The sequence below is a fragment of the Epinephelus lanceolatus genome, chromosome 23 (genome assembly GCF_041903045.1).
Source record: "Epinephelus lanceolatus isolate andai-2023 chromosome 23, ASM4190304v1, whole genome shotgun sequence".
Taxonomy (NCBI): Eukaryota; Metazoa; Chordata; class Actinopteri; order Perciformes; family Serranidae; genus Epinephelus; species Epinephelus lanceolatus.
Genome location: NC_135756.1, coordinates 33387268 through 33404396, shown reverse-complemented (window position 1 = coordinate 33404396; position 17129 = coordinate 33387268). Strand labels below are relative to the sequence as shown.

Sequence of the window (17129 nt, the reverse complement as noted above, 5' to 3'; positions counted from 1 at the left end):
AATCACTTGATTAAAGCCTCTCTTGCACATCAATACTCTAAATTTATATGTATTTTATCAGCCCCTCACTCTTTCCTCCCTGCTCCCTCTACACAGTTCAACAGTCTCTGTGTTGCAGTAAAATCACCCTTACATGTTCATTAAAAACACATCACGGACCTACTTTTATACACAATTCAATAATCAATCACTGCTTTTTTTCTCTTTTTGAGAACAGCTTTATTAGGAAATTAAAATGAAGCCCCTAAGGGGACATGGGTGAGAAAAACTTTAATGGATGAAAAAATAAAACATGGGGGAGAAAAAAATTTATATGAATACTTCCGTGTTTTCCTGAGAAACTTTTGCATTCTACCGAGAAATACTATGCATGTATATTATATAGTACGGAGCAGTGAGCTTCTGCTGAGTGAACCGTGATCAAGCCATACTGCCTCTGAGGGAGGCAAAGGTCCTGAAAGATAAATATATGTTTTCTTCAATGTTTTTATGGCTCTGCGCTGTTGATAGCCGTGGCCGGAGGCATTTTGCTTTTGGGTTGTACATCCATATGTCCATCACTAATGTCTCATTCTCATGAAAACGATATCTCAAGAACACTTTGAGGGAATTTAGTCAAATTTGGCACAAATGTTCACTTTGACTGGACTTTGAACTGACTAGCTTTTGGTGGTCAAAGGTCAAGGTTACTGTGATCTAGTTTCCATCTTATTCTCTTAAATGCAATATCTCAAGAAGGCCTTGAGGGAGTTTACTCCAATTTGGCACAAACATCCACTTGGACTAAAGAATGAACCGATTAGAAATTGTCAGTCAGAGGTCAAAGGTCAAGGTCACTGTGACCCCATAAAACAAGTTTTTGGCCATAACTCAAGAATTCATATGCTAATTATTTCAAAACTTCACACACATTTCTAATAGGATGAAAAAGTGGAGTGATGACATTTTATATCCAAAATGTCAGAGGTCAACTTCACTGTAACATCACAGTGCTCTGCAAACACTTTTCTGGCCATTATTCAGCATCATAACTCAGGAACAGAAGGGGACACATTTGGTCAGATACTAAACTGGTGACACTACTCTTGGGTGCCCACCTTGAAACTGTGCTGATTGTATAGATCTTCTGTGTTGTCAGGAGGAAGATGTGTGTGAAGCATCCATGTTTTCACAGAAATGAACAGAAATGTGAAAACATAGATGTAACTTCACCTTCACTAGCGGTAATTCTGTTCTATGTTTTCTTTTGAACGGAACCCCCAAGGAGATATGGGGAGAAAAAATAAAGAAGGGTGACAAAAAAATTAATGGGTAAGAAGAAAAACAACACTTTGTTGCCTGCTGAGAAATATTACTGCAGTACAGAGCCATGAGCTGCTGAATGACCATGATCAAGCCAAGGTGAAGGTCCTGAATAATAGATTTATATGTTTTCTGACGGACAGCCTCTGAGTGAGGAAAAGGTCCTGAACGATACATATGTATGTTTTCTTGTATGTTCTTTATGTGTACTTTTATGAACATAAAAGTATTAATAATAATTTAATATAAATGCAAAATTTGCAAAGCATTTCACTCACTCAGATATCTGAACAGGCTGTATATGCTGTACATAAAATTAAATTATCTTATTCTTATTCTTATATTGTTATGATTCTCTTCTCTTTCTGTCAGACTACCAGCGGTTGATGACAGTGGCTGAGGGCATCACCACCCTGCTGTTTCCCTTCCAGTGGCAGCATGTCTATGTTCCCATCCTGCCAGCCTCTCTCCTCCACTTCCTGGACGCTCCTGTTCCCTACCTGATGGGCCTGCAGTCCAAAGAGGGCACAGACCGCTCCAAACTGGAGCTTCCTCAGGAGGTACACAGCCTACCTATGTAGTGTTAACCCCAGAGCTAAGTGTAAGCCTCAGGTTAATACAAGTGTGAAATGATGCTGTTAGCCTGGGCTTTCTCTGGGGAATGTGGAAGGTATGTGGACTATACTAGGACTCTGGACTTGGGACTCAGGGTTTAATGACTGGAGTCAGGCTTACATTTAGGCCCGGGGGAGGGCTTGGTGAGCGCATAAACTAAAATGGAAGGTTCCCACAAGTGTAGGAAAACAAGTACTGTCAGTGTGTGCATGCACAAGCTGCAGCAGTTTGCAGTCAGTGCTCATTACTGCTGACAATACATTGTCCAAGGCCAATACCAAACACACACACACACACACACAAACAGGCAGACTACAAGGCTCCCTTTTAGACAGACAGGAAATTGCAAGAAACACCTCTCTGTTAAAAACAACTTCCGTACACACACACACACACACACACACACACACAAAATCACCTCACAGCAACGTGAGTATGAGGTGGATTTCAGTCACTGCATTCTTAACGCCCTTTTATTTCGGCCTTTACAATTGTCACACAGTGAGGAGGTGAATGTGCACTGGATTTAACCCAGTATTTAGCCCAACACATTTCATGTGTGTGTGTTCATGTGTAAAAGTGAGATAAGGCCCCAACAAAGCGGAACATCCAGGCTCGCCGGCTTCCGGCTTTGCTTACATCCCCCGACTCCCAGCGCTTGTTAATCCGGCACATTCCGTATGGATGCTAATTATCCCAGCCAGCGCAGGAGGCTGCAGCAGGGCACCCACGAGCCCGTCTGTCTCCCTCCTCCCCCCGCACAGGCTCCCCCCGCCTGCCTAGACTGGTGAATCTCTCTGTTTGTGAATGATCCTTTGAAGTGGCGCTGACCTAGAAATGAGCTGATGATGAAAGAATGGCTCAAAGCAAAGCAGAGAGGACATGATGAGAGAGAGGAAACTAGGGATGTAATTGGGGAATTAATGCCAGACAAGGTTTGCCTTTCTGAACCCTGCACTTCAATCCAGCTCTTCTTCTTTTTACCTCTTGTCAGATGATAACATTAGTTGTTTGCATTGTAGACAAGAATACGTGGCACTATTATCATCCTTTTTCTACATTTTCTTCCTCTTTTTGAACATATACAATTGTTCCTAGTGGGCTTTAGATCCAAACTAGGGCAGCCTTTTTGGAGACAAAGATTTGTGATATGCAGAGTTTGCTCATGTTCTTTGAGCTTTTTTTTTTTGTTGTCTCACAAAACATTGAAGAAAAGTCAAAGTATCTGAGCCTAACCAAGCCCCAAACCCAGATTTGAAAACTTTGATGAATATAGTAGTCTTATGAAGAGTAAAGGTTTTAGTGGCAACAAATACTTCTGTGTTCAGATTCCTGACTTGAGTTGTGTTCAGGGGTGACCAGAAAGCAGTGGTTCTCAAAGTTTCTCTGCCATGGCCCCTGTTAGAAGCTGAAAAAAGTTCATGCCCCTCAACCTTAGAGTTTGTATGCCTCCGCACTGGTGATAGCCATAGCCAGAGGCATTATGTTTGCGGGTTGTCCATCTGTCTCATTCTCCTGAATGCAGTTTCCAAAGAACACCTCAAGGGAATTTTGGCACAAATGTCCACTTGGACTTAAGGCCTTTGCACACTGAGTCTGGGTTTTTGTTTTTTTTTTTGTTTTTTCAGATGCATGTTTTTTTTTATCTTGCATCCAAAAAGCGTTACGCACAGAAACCTTGCACACTGATTCTGATGTGTTTTATTGATCTATTTGTTGTGAAAATTCGCAATATGTGACAAAATGAAGAGACACATTTTCTACTTTGCCTTTCTCCAATCTCTACCTATCTGGCTGTCACCACTCCCACCCTGTCTTTCATTTGGCACCACAGCTGCATGAAGGGGTGGAGCTGTCCTCCCTTTTTGTCCTCCACATTCTATGTGCAGTCCACATCCTCCTCCTACTCCTCTTCCTCATCATCGACCTGAATATTACTATTTGAAAGTGAGCTGTCTGAGTCATGAAATTATTCTGTACACCCCGTTCCTCTTTCCTGCCACCCATTTTTCTTCACTGATTCTTGGTCAAACAGCCCTCTTAAGTCTTCTGACAGATGTGAAAAACATAAAAGAAATCGAACCTGATCAGAAAACTTTAATGAGAGACTAAAGTTTTACACTCAGTATGTAAATGTGATTGACACAACATGAAGTCGTATTTATTTAGACGTACAACACTCAACAGACTCAGTGTGCAAAGGCCTTTTAATGATGAACTGATTAGCTGTTATTGGTCAGAGGGCAAGGTCACTGTGACCTCATCTTCAGATATGGCAAAAATGTAATCTTTGACTCAAGGATGAATTCATTAGATTTTGGTTGTCAGTGGTCAAGGTCACCATGACTTTGCATCCATCTCATTCTCGTGAACACAAGGCCTTGAGAAAATTTCCTCAAATTTAGCACAAACATCCACTTGGACTGAGGAACGAACTGAGTCGAATATGATCATCAAAGGTCAAGCTCACTGTGACCTCATAAAACATGTTTTTGCCATAACTCAGGATTTCATACGCTAATTATGACAACATTTCACACAAATGTAGGATAAAATGATGAAGTGATATTTTATATCCAAAAGGTCAACTTCACTGTGACATCATAATGTTCTGCAAAAACATTTTTCTGATTCTGTTTCACTCCATGTCTTTCCCGGGTTATCCATGCAGTGGCTCTGTGCCCCCCCCCCCAGGGGGCTTTACCCACAGTGTGAGAACCACTGTTCAAGTATCAGGTACAGGTGCTTAATTAAGCAATAAGCCATTTGAGGTTGGGGTTTACAGAGCTGTTAAAGAAGCTAAGGGGCGTTGTAAGACAGACAGAGAGGGGAAAAAATGCAATAATTTATTGATGAAAAATAACCATTCTTCGACCAAACAATGAAGTTCTTCAGTGACATTTAGCAGAATAGTTGCCAAGCAACACACAGACACAGTGGAAAGTGCCAGCTGCTTTACAAATCTGTCATTACACAGAGCCAAAGAAGCTCACTCCAATGGATTATTCACCCTATTAGGAGAAAGAAACAGAAAGTTCTCATCACCATGTTGCAGTTAGATTATGTATCTGTCGTCAGCAACTTTTACACTCACTTTCCTCAAGCTGTTGTCATTTGCCAGCAATATCATTTTGTACAACAGTGTAGCCAGGTTACTGAGTAGCCAAGCTACACTGCAACTACACAGCTTGCAATCGACAGCATGGCTAGAGAAAAGTGAGCATTATAGGCTACAAATGAAAACGGGCAAGCTGGCTAAAGTTACATGCATGGTTAACTAACTTTAGATCATTGTTGTAGTTGTCGACTTAGGATGGAGATGAAAGGCCGGTGGATTGGTCAGCAGCAGCGACAGGTATTTCTCCAATGAAGTGTCAGGACACAATAGGTACTCTGGCCGCTCAAACATAATTCCCTACAGGCTCTATTTAGCCCCTTTCCCAGTGTACAAAAAACCCACTGACACTGGCAACATTTTGGCTTTTGTCTTCAATAGATCTTATTGATTTTTTTTTTTCCTCATGCATTCATTGAATGACAGCAAAGCGTACCACCAACCATTCTCATCCATTGATAAATGATCCAGGCTTGAGTTGTTGCCCTCTTTAGTTCTGTATCTCACATGACAATAGGTGACTAATTGGTGCAGTAATACTGAAATTGTAATGTGGTCACAGTTGTGTGTTTGTAGAGTATTTTACAACACATTCAAACACTGCTCAGCCAATCATAATCAAGAACTTGACCATTTTGTTTCATAATATTTATTTTGCATCAAAAGGGGCCAATTGAGGTAGTTCAGGCATCTAATCAGAATACCTCCTGGGCACCTCCCGTTAGAGGTGTTCCGGGCACATCCAACTGGTGGAAGGCTCTGGGCCAGACCCAGTACACGCTGGAGGGATTATACATCTTGTCTGGCCTGGGAATGCCTTGGGGTCCCTCAGGAGGGCCTGGAAAGCATTGCTGGGGAGAGGGGCATTTGGAATACCCAGCTTTGGATAAGTGGTTGAAAATGGATGGATGGATGGATGGATGGATGGATGGATGGATGGACGGACGGATGGACGGATGGATGGATGGATGGATGGATGGATGGATGGACGGATGGACGGATGGATGGATGGGTGGATGGATGGATATATTTTAAAGGCTAATGCTGAGAACAGGAAACACATTGCCAAAAGTAGATCCAAGAAACATGAGCAGTTGGACAGTTAATAAACAAACCTCCAGGTTAGTCAAACTCCCAACATTTGGAAGAGAAAACAACAGTGAACATTAGGATTTTTGCCCAGAATATCCATTAGAAACATTCATCATAGTTTACAGGATGCATTCCTTATCTTCAGGCTGTAGTGATGTTCCACATCTCCCAGCTTGGTTTCATGCTTTGTACTATTGAAATAGAAAATTAATCTGTTGTTATTGCACAGCTGGTTTGTTTTTCCAGCTGTTCTAACAATAAAACTGTAGCATTGCAATAGCCTACGTTGGGCAGCCCATATCTGGATGTTGGAGATTCCACCAGCACATGAACACACCACACACTGGGGTCTGACCTGGAAATTTCAATCTGGAGGTTTTCCATCACTCCTGTTTAAAATGAGAGTTTATATCTGTGTTTTATGGCATGTGTATATGAGTGCGTTCCTGTTCCTGTGGTTTTGAGTGGTTTAGAGTATTATCAGGTCTTACTTTAATCCCATATAAGGGTGTGATGATAACTCCATTTTGTCAGATTTAGGTTGATCTCCCACAATGTGCTATTATCAATCACACACTGACCCACATTTTCCATACTCAACATCTCCCAGCCCCCATCATACCTCCTAAAACCAATCTGTCCTCAACATGCATCCTGATGATACCTGTCCCAGCATTCTGGGCTCACACTGAGCTTGCTTCTTCTGTCAGAAACTGTGATGTAGAGATTTAATTAAGTTTCAGTTTATAGGGATCATTGTCTATTTCTGAACTATATTGTTGTAATAATACATTTTTCTGTCCCAGGCCAATCTGTGTTTTGTGGACATTGACAACCACTACATCGAGCTTCCAGAGGATTTCCCCCAGTTTCCCAATAAGAGCGAGTTCATCCAGGAGCTCAGCGAGGTGCTGCTTAGCTTTGGCATTTCTGCCAACACAGGGGCCCCACCACGGACCCGCACAACTCCTGGCAGTGCTCCCGGCAGCGCTCCCGGCAGCGCTCCCAGCAGCACCCCCTCCACCCCTGGCAGGGAGCGTAAGACTGTTGCTCTCCGGCAGCTGGAGGATGATGGGCGTAACGGCAACCTTGCAGGGGAGGAGCTGGCTGTGCTGGAGCTGCTGCAGGGAAATGCCACACTGGAAAGACTACAGGCCCTGACCAAGCGCACTGGGGTGACAGTGGCCCGCGTGGACGCCCTGAGGGCTGGAGTCAAAGCTCAGGGAACTGAGGGGCAAGGGGGCCGGACTGCAGCCGAAGAGGAGGAGCTAAGGAACGCCAAGCTGAATGTCCAGCTAAGGGAGGTGTTTGCCAGCCGCTTCACTACCATGTTTGCAGACTACGAAGCCTTTGTCATCCAGAGCGCCCCAGACCTGGAGTCCTGGCTCACCAACAGGGAGCAGATGCACAACTTTGACAAGGTGATGAAATCAAGCACAAACACATAGAGTGCAGAAAATTTGGCACAAATGTCGACTTTAACATAACGATAAACTGATTCAGTTTTGGTGGTCAAAGTCACTATGACCTTGTCTGTCTTATTTTGAGAAAACAAAATGTCAAGAACAGTTTGAGTGATCTTTTAAAAAATTTGGCACAAACTCTCACTTGGACTCAACGATGAACTGATTGGATTTTGGTGGTCAGAGGTCAAGGTTATTGTGACCCTGTGTCCATCTCATTTTGTGAGTGCAATATCTCAAGAAGGCCTTGAGGGAGTTTACTCAAATTTGGCACAAATGTCCACATGGGCTCAAGAATGAACTGATTGGAAGAAGGTCATAATCGTTGTGACCTAACAAAATATGTTTTTGACCATAACTCAAGAATTCATTGGTGAGTACACCTGGACTCAATGATAAACTGATTAGAATTTGGTGGTCAAAGGTGAAGGTCACTGTGACTTCACAAAAAATGTGTTTGTCCATAACTCAAGAATTCATGCACTAATTATGACAATATGTCACACAAATGTCTAATAGGATAAAATAATGAAGTGATGACATTTGATATCCAAAAGGTCAAAAGTCAGCTTCATTGTGACATAATGTTCTGCAAAATAACTTTTCTTGCCATTATTGAGCATCATATCTCAGGAACAGAAGGAGAGACATTTGGTAAGATAATGAATTGGTGACACTAATCTTGGATGTCCACCTTGAAACTGTGCTGATACAATAGATCTTCTGTGCTTCTAGGGGTGTGTGAAGCATCCATGTTTTCACAGACACAAATGTAAACTGTTAATGCAACTTGACTGGTTCTCAGAGGCATAGAGCCACAAGGCTGTAATTGTAGTTTTTTAAGTATGTGTTTGTCTTTTTAGTGCAAAGAAAGGCTAACACACACTGTGCCCATGTTGTACAGAGAAAGGAAAGAGAGAACTGGGACATAGTCATCTGAATAATTATTTGAGAGTGAAATTGGATTGTGTGTGTGTAACACTGGAAAACAAATTCAGGTAGAAATGTCACGTGCCTGGGTGATTAATTTCACCCTGCGTTAAGTGCGCTGAGGGGGCTCTAAATGACAGTGTTTGCACACCACATGCAGTACATTCTCTTGTGAATACTGTAAATGCCATCTACTGCATACTTTTGACAATTGCTCTGCTGTTGTAAATAGATTTATATCTTATAAAGCAGTAATTAAATGTTTGATATTGAAAAAATCCCTTAAATAATGGGAACATACTCAATAGAATTGTCAGGCTTACTGGTGTGAGTCTACAGGTGGTTTATGTCAGGTCACGTATCTTCTGCCCACTCTTCTTTTATTCACACAAAACTTACATTTTAAAAGTCAATTTACTCGTGAAACACCTGCACTGATGTTTGTTGGTAGTTTTTGTAAACATCTCTATCCCCACTGACTTGGCAAGCAATAGAAATGTGTATGGCAGCCACAGCAGTGGGAAAGACAGCCCTGTTATTATCTATACCATGATTCAGAACAGACCAGCTCACAGTTTAATTGGTCTCATTTCTTTCTTTCTTTTTCGACAAACAGGTGAATAAGCTGGAAACTGTTATTTGAGCGAAGCCATAAATGCTGCTGTACATACAGTACAAGCCAGAGTGTTTTTTCCCCTACAGCAGAATTATAATGTGTGCTTCCAGATCTTTCTCTAGTGCTGACACAGATCTGGCTACATGAGACTACTATACAAATGAACATTCTTTAAAAAACGATTAAAAAAAAGCTTAGTTTCTGTATGAAAAAATGCTGCCTTAGTGTGGACATATTCTAAATGTTTTTCCACTTTTCTGTAAATGTACTATTAATACACACTATAAATGTTTTATATCTGCCTATAACACAGATGATCACATTGATTGAATGAGTATTAGGTTTTTTTTGATGCTGTCTTTAATTTGCCGGAACAAGCTGCACCGTTAGCTGATATATTATACTTGTATCTCTGCCTGCTCCAGGCCTCATTCCTGTCAGACCAGCCGGAGCCCTACCTGCCCTTCCTCTCCCACTTCATCGAGACACAGATGTTTGCCACATTCATCGACAACAAGATCATGTCCCAGTGGGAGGAGAAGGAGCCACTGCTCCGTGTCTTTGATGCTCGCATCGACAAGGCCCGCCTCTACAATGTCCGTGCTCCCAGCCTCCGATCCTCCAGCTACCAGAGATGCTCCATCCTCAAGGAGTCTGGTAAGCTCGGCACAGAGAGGTGTGAGTGCTTAAACATGTTCAAGTGAGCTTTACTTCGCATGATTTAACACGACACATGATTAGAATTGGAACAAAAGTGTTTGGAGAGATCTCTCCACCGGTAGAGGGATCCAGAATGGTAGTGTTTTGATTCACAGCAGGAAAGGAGCTCATTGATCAGCATGCTGTTCATGTGCGTCCGTCCTTCAAAGCATACCAATCATCCATCAGCCGAGGCCAGACAGGATTGCACTGTGCCATGCAATTTAAAAACACACAGAAACACTCTGCATCCATCTCTCTGCCTCCTCCTCCATTTCTCCTTCCCCTTCTTGTCACTCATTTATCGTGTGGAAGCAGCTCAGCTCTCCCCAGTGACCAGAAAACCACACTTCTCATTTCTCCACATCCCAACACAGCAAACACTCCATCATTCTTTCTCTCAGTTAAGCACAAACACACTCTTTGACGCTGTCTTACTGCAAGAGTGTTTGGTCAGGTCTTTTTTTCTTCTTATTTTCTCAATTAGTGCTGCTTGGCTTTCCCTTCATTAAGCCTTTAATTGGTGCTGAATGTGCAGCATGAGGCAGGAGGTCAGACTCAGGACTGACTCAGACTGGTGGAGGCCAACAGGGAATCTATGAAGCTGCATGTGTCTGGGTTTTTTTTTGGATTACTGATGTTCATACAGCCGGAAAAGAGCAGGATTCCAGGCTCACTTGTGTATTTAAAAATGAAGAACCAAAGTGTGTGATTTTGTAAAAATGCTATGGTAATTTGCATATATCTAACCTGACAAAATGTTGTTTGATCTGAGCTTCTCTGTAGATTGTTGTGGTAAACTGGTCTGGCAGCACCCACATTTGGCTTGCTCTTTGCTTCCGCTCTGCACTGTGCTCATATCAGAATGCCATCATCACACAGGCATTGTGCCAACCTTTCAGTTCCCCCCTGGTTATCACAGTTAGCTCTGTCAGCACTGTTGCCATTGTTTGCCGTTGTTTATGGAGTTAGCACCATTAGCTGCTAGCTGCCAACTCAGCCACTTCCATGTTGATAGCTGTGTTCTCATGCGCTCAGAATTTTGCATAGAGCCCCTTTAGCAATAATCTAAACTGTTACATAGGCCTACATATAAATATTCAGTATTTACCAACAAATTATCAAAAAATAAAGTTTCTAAAAGTTTCATTAGTGATGTCAGAAATGACTAAGTTAACATGTTAGGTTAGCCTATTCAGATATTTCTCACTTGCTCCAACTGCTTGAATAAGGCTGTTTCATGAAAAACATATATCTGCGTGTATGTAAATACCAGCACCAGGATATGGTTAGCCTAGCTTAGCATACAGACTGGAAGCTACAGAAAGTAGCTAGCCCGGCTCTGTCCAGTTAAAGAATATCCCTACCAACATGTAAAGCTGTTGCATTAACTAATGTTTTGGTTACTTGGGAGCTGTGAAACAAGCCGTACAGACAACACTAACAGAGTTGCCCCTTTAAAGGTATTGAAAGGGGTATTGTTAGCAAACAGCTGCCTACTTACAAATCCGGCACACGTGCAGCACATTAGCATTCAGCTAGAGTCTGTTTCTTGCCACCAGGTGAACATAAGTTCAATGTTCACACTTTTTAGCTCTGGTTATGGTCTCCATCAACTCCAGAGAAAAAAATGTGGCTCCTTTGTTGCTGAATGCTCCACATTGTCACCAGCTCGTTTGGTATGCTGTCTATCTGTTTGTCTGTCTGCTGAACAGGTAGTGGATGCAGATACAGTTTTTTTTAGAGCATTTTCTCTAAAAACTGCTGCAAAACAATGAACTAAAAGATGCTAAGATGCTACATAAAGCTGAGGGGAACAGCATCACTATGAGCGACACCTTCCACATGAGTAATTTTTTCCCACATTGATATGAAAATATTAATTAGCTTCAACATGAGAGTGATTCTAATCTTTTCAACTCTTTTGGAAAGAAAAAGTAATTATAGTGTTACTGTAGGGTATACTGTGTGTACTTTATATATCCACAGTTAGTAGCTGTTTAACAGAAACATTTCAGCATTGTCTGAAACAGTAGGGGCTAGTATACCCTAATGAAAACAAAAATGCAGAATATGACTTTAGGAAATGTTATGAGCTCATACTGAAACCGTTTTAAAAACTGTTATATCAAGATACATCTGATATATCAGACATTATGATGATTAAAACACAGCTGTTGCTGTAACTATATATATGACAGGACAGACAGTGATTATATCAACTTTCAGTTTGCCTCAGTATTCTCAGTTTTGCAGCGTTTACTAGCTGTGATCATTATCTTCCTCTGTACGAATGATCATTTAAGCCATTTCTTCCCTGCATTCTTCTGGTGTGTGCGCACACATTGGCTTGTTGTGACCCACACTGTTTCATGCTAATGGGCCGAGCAATGTAAAGCTTTAATTGCGGATGGGCAGCTTATTTGGGGGCGATGGTGCATGCTGGTACCCAATTACCCAGACGTCAGGCAGCCTTCCCCTCCGCCTGCCTTCCCCTGTGACGACTCGCTCTGGTGCCCTCGCTTACTGCTCACTCCACAGCTGAGATTAATACTGCAGCTCCTGTCTGAGGAGTTCAGTCACACACAAGTTCAGTGCTCAAACAGGGGCAACATAACCCAGACAGTTTGACAACAAGCAGTGGCACTGACAGGCGGACGATAAGGTAGTTTGCAATGTTAGGAGAAAATAAAGCAGGTGAAAGTCTGAGTGTGTTTGTGGATCCCTGGGGTGAGAGAGGGAGGAGGAGAGAGTGAGATGAGAGCACAGCATACTTCATCTGTGATTTATAATCTGAACAACCTGTTTTGAAGTCCAGCCAGTTTTTCTCTTCTTGGCTAATGAGCAGCTGTCAGAGCATATTATACTGTCTTCATTAGGCGAGGAGCAGTGTGTGTGTGTGTGTGTGTGTGTGTGTGTGTGTGTGTGTTAGAGTTATTTGTCATTGTTCATGTTTGTCAGGTCTTGTTCTCCATTTGTTTACATAGCAATCTCTTTGGCTACATTCCCACAATGCAGCTGAAGTGTGTGTACTCATTATGTCGTAGTGCCAAGTTGCTGAAATGTGGGAGTACTTTTGGGTAATAATTTTACCATGTGAAGGTTTAGAGATGTTGCTGTGCTCTCAGATCTCAATAATTACTTTGGTGAGTACAATGGCCCTCATGCATAAACAGTGCGTACACACAAATCTGTGCTGAAGCTGTGTGTATGAATGTTTTAGTAGAAATCTGTAATACATCAATATTTTCTTACCTGAACTTGTTCCTACTCTGCAAACAAATTTAGAGCTGCCTCAGACCATATGTACTGAATGCACAAATAATAAAGGCCTGACTGTCTCAGAAAATGTAAACACACACCTTTTAACTAAATGCATAACATATTTAAACCATGATTATGTTAAAAGACTTTAATAGACAACATTTAACACTTTTAATTTACTAATGCATTGGTCAATTGTATTAACTACTTATGAAATTGACGCCCATTCATCCTCATCAATTATTAGTTAAAAAATTCCAAAACGGAGTGTCCCTGTTTTTATTTTATAGAAATTGTGCCTATGTTCATTTGTAGCCAACTGGTTAATTAGTGGCCCACTGCTAAGAGTGTGGGGTACTCAAAATATTCTAATCTACCTTCAAGCAGGTGTTAAGATATCTAGCCTTGATGGAAGATATTGCAGCTCATGCTTTCAGTTGAGAGCGCATCTTTAGAGACCGACATAACACAAAGACGAATGGCTTATAAGTCAACTGCCAAGACAAGTTTTGCTGCAGCTGCGTAATTCCCTGGAATAGCATTTAAGTCATCGAACAGACTGCTCTCACCCAATAACCTCTCAAGTCCCGTCCACCATTTGTTTCCTTGGCAGAAGCGTGTGTGTGGTGAATCTGATGGTAATTTTACGTGTGCAGTTGTTTATTGCGCACAGTGAGAACATTTCTACACACATTAATGTATAAGGCCTAATGAAAGTGGATTAGGTGTGTTATCAAGCAGCTGGAGTGCTGTTTGTGTCACTAAATATTATTGAAACTATTGTTATAGTGTCATTCAATCCAAGATGGCAGCATGTCCATTGTCTCCTCAGTGTCCATCTGTCTTAATTATTTTTAATTGACCTTAGTGCTGTTTCTGTCACTAAATATTGTTGAAACTATTGTTGTAGTGTCATTCAATCCAAGATGGCAGCATGTCCATTGTCTCCTCAGTGTCTGTCTGTCTTAATTATTTTTAATTGACCTTAGTGCCTTTTCTCACTCTTGAAAAAGGTTTTTTTAGTCGCTTTTGTGAATTTACTTCAAGCAATTTGAACGTTTTCGGGACTGTGTGCCTGTCCTCTGGCTGTAGCTATCTCAGTGAACCCAGGGAACTGCTGCAGTGTGGTTTGCTTTCAACCTAGATCTGTTACAGCAATACAGGGTCCCATCTTCTGCTGCACTGTGGTGTGCTTCTAGCCTGGAACTGCAGCAGCAAGTTCAGCTACATTGGCTATATTGGTTTGAGCTGTGTGCTGATACCATCTACACCATACTGAAGCCTGTGCTGTTTGTTGAAGCCATCCACACCACACTGAGGCCTGCACTGTCTGCTGGAGCAGAGGCCATCCACATCACAGTGAGGCCTGCACTGTCTGCTGGAGCAGAGGCCATCCACATCACAGTGAGGCCTGCACTGTCTGCTGGAGCACTCTCACTACTACTACTCTACTCTCTCTACATTTATAAGTGTTGAGAGTTGTGAAGTTATGGCATTTCTATTGACTTTACTTTGTTTATCGACTGTGTGGGACTTGGGGGCAAGTGATCGTTCCTGGGTGAGTACATCTGACAATGTGTTCAACCTGCTGGTCATTTCTCACGGATGCACTTGCACTACAGCTGCTGTGCAACCTGTACAACTACCACTCCATTTGGCACAGGACATGAACTTATCATCTGATCTGCCCATAGACTTACCCCAACTTCAAAGCTTTTTAGCTCTGCATAATCACCTCACGTTCAGTGAGAGATCCTGCTCGGCTTCAGCATGTAATGTTACTAAGCAGAGATTGTTGATTGTCTTATTATTACTTTTATCTGGTAACATGCAACCTAACCCTGGCCCTGAGCTGCAGTGTATCCGGACACCATCTGATTTTAAATTCTTGTCTGGTCTTAAAATTGTTCATCTTAATGTGCGCAGCTTGTTAACTAAGATGGACATGGTCAGGATTTGGGTTAAATCAACAGATGCAGATATTGTTATTATTTCGGAAACTTGACTGTCCAAATCTATTGCTAATGAAGATATTAACATGGTTGGATACAATGTTTATTGAACAGACAGGCCAAAGAAAGGTGGCGGTGTTGCCATCTATATCAAATCAAAATTTGATGCTTGCATAGTTCTGTCTGAATCCATCTGCAAACAACTGGAATTTTTGGCACTGAATGTGGAAATCATTAAGGGCCTTTGTATAACTGTTGTTGGGTGCTACAGACCTCCATCTGCCTCCAAGGAAGCGTTACAATCTTTGAAGCATCTTTTGTCAAGACTGAATTATAGTGAACTTGTTTTAGGTGGTGATTTGAATTGGGATTGGCTTAAGCCAGTTTCTGATGATTTTAAATCTTTGTGTGACTCTATTAATTTTACCCAGTTGGTCGATTCACCCATTCGGCCAAACCTCAAAAGTCCTGAGAAGTCCACCTTGATTGATTTAATTTTGACAAATGTTCCTCATAAATTCTCTTCTCTGGGTGTGTTCTGCAATGACTTAAGCGATTACTGTGCTGTTGCTGCTATTAGAAACACTAAGATGCCCAAATCAAAGTCTCGTATCATTTATAAGAGGAACCTTAAACTTTTTAATGAGCAAGCCTATCATCACGATTTGTCTAATTTTGATTGGAAAAAAATAGGTTTGATCCCTGATGTAGAGTTAGCTTGGACATTCTTTAGGGATGGTTTTATGCAAATTGTGAATAAACATGCCCCTATTAGGAGATTTAGGGTAAAGGGGCGAGAAAACCCCTGGTTCTCTCCAGAGCTGGCAGAAAATATTTATGAGCGTAACCTGGCTTGGGCCAAGGCAAGGAAAACAGGTTCTCCTAATGATTGGCTTGTTTTCAGACAATTGAGAAACAAATGCTCTTCTTTTATCGAGAAAGCCAAATCTGAATATTATTTGTCTGTCACCACTGAGAACCTAAATGATCCACGGAAATTTTGGGAAGTTATTAATTCTCTTACTGTGAGTAAAAGCACTCAAGCTCTACCTACATATGTTTTAAAGGATTCTGTCCCTGTCTATGACAAAATGGAGGTATTGAATTGTTTTAACAAGCATTTTATATCTTCCGGTTCTCTATTTGATTCTGTGGGATCTGTCTCTGAGAGACCGCCCACCGACCTTCCAATGTATAGTGGTCAGCCTTTCAACTTTGTACCCTTCTCTGTTCAAGAAGTTCATAAAGCCCTTAAAGATTTAGATCCCAGAAAATCCTCTGGACCTGATTTAATCGATCCTTACTTTTTGAACCTGGCAGCTGATTTTGTAGCAGAGCCTCTTGCATTCCTTTTTAATCTTACAGTGGAGAAGAATGAGATTCCCTCTGTATGGAAATCTGCTTTTGTTCTCCCTTTATTAAAAGGGGGTGACCCAGCGATTTTACTAATTATAGACCAATATCTAATTTATCAGTGCTGGCCAAAGTTCTTGAAGCTCTTGTGAGTGAGCAAGTTAAGGTGTTTTTACATTCTAACACCATTTTATCAAAATATCAATCAGGCTTCAGGAAAAAGCATAGTACCATTACAGCTGCAATGAAGGTGGTAAATGACATTTCTGTTGCACTTGACAAGAAACAACATTGTGAATCTCTTTTTATTGATTTGTCGAAAGTATTTGACACAGTTGACCACGATATTTTAAAACTTAGACTCTTGCAATCAGGACTCTCGGAGCAAGCAGTTACTTGGTTCACCAGCTATCTCAGTAATAGGACTCAGTGCATTAAATATGATGGCCTGTGTTCTGATATTGTTACCCACACGGGGGTGCCGCAGGGTTCTGTATTAGGTCCCCTTTTATTCATTATTTATATCAGTGATTTGGGTATAAATGTGACAAATGCTAATTTGCATTTCTATGCTGATGACACAATTATTTACTGCTGTGGATCAACTCTTGTTCAGGCCATTGAATCCCTGCAGAAAGCCTTTGTTGCTGTCCAGCACTCATTACTTAAGCTGAAACTTGTTCTCAATGCAGACAAGACTAAGCTTATGCTGTTCTCTAATTCTAGGA

General features: G+C 41.5%; 1 protein-coding gene across 4 annotated transcripts in view; it reads left to right on the top strand.

The window, feature by feature from the left end:
* The window catches only part of LOC117249518 (DENN domain-containing protein 5B-like), a 121614-nt gene that overhangs the window by 73058 nt on the left and 31427 nt on the right, over window positions 1–17129 (top strand). For all 4 annotated transcript variants that reach the window (XM_033615226.2, XM_078165020.1, XM_033615225.2 and 1 more), the window contains 3 exons: window positions 1675–1862; window positions 6931–7545; window positions 9559–9790. In XM_033615226.2, coding sequence (XP_033471117.1) covers window positions 1675–1862; window positions 6931–7545; window positions 9559–9790 — 1035 coding nt within the window. The remainder of the gene's footprint in view (window positions 1–1674; window positions 1863–6930; window positions 7546–9558; window positions 9791–17129) is intronic.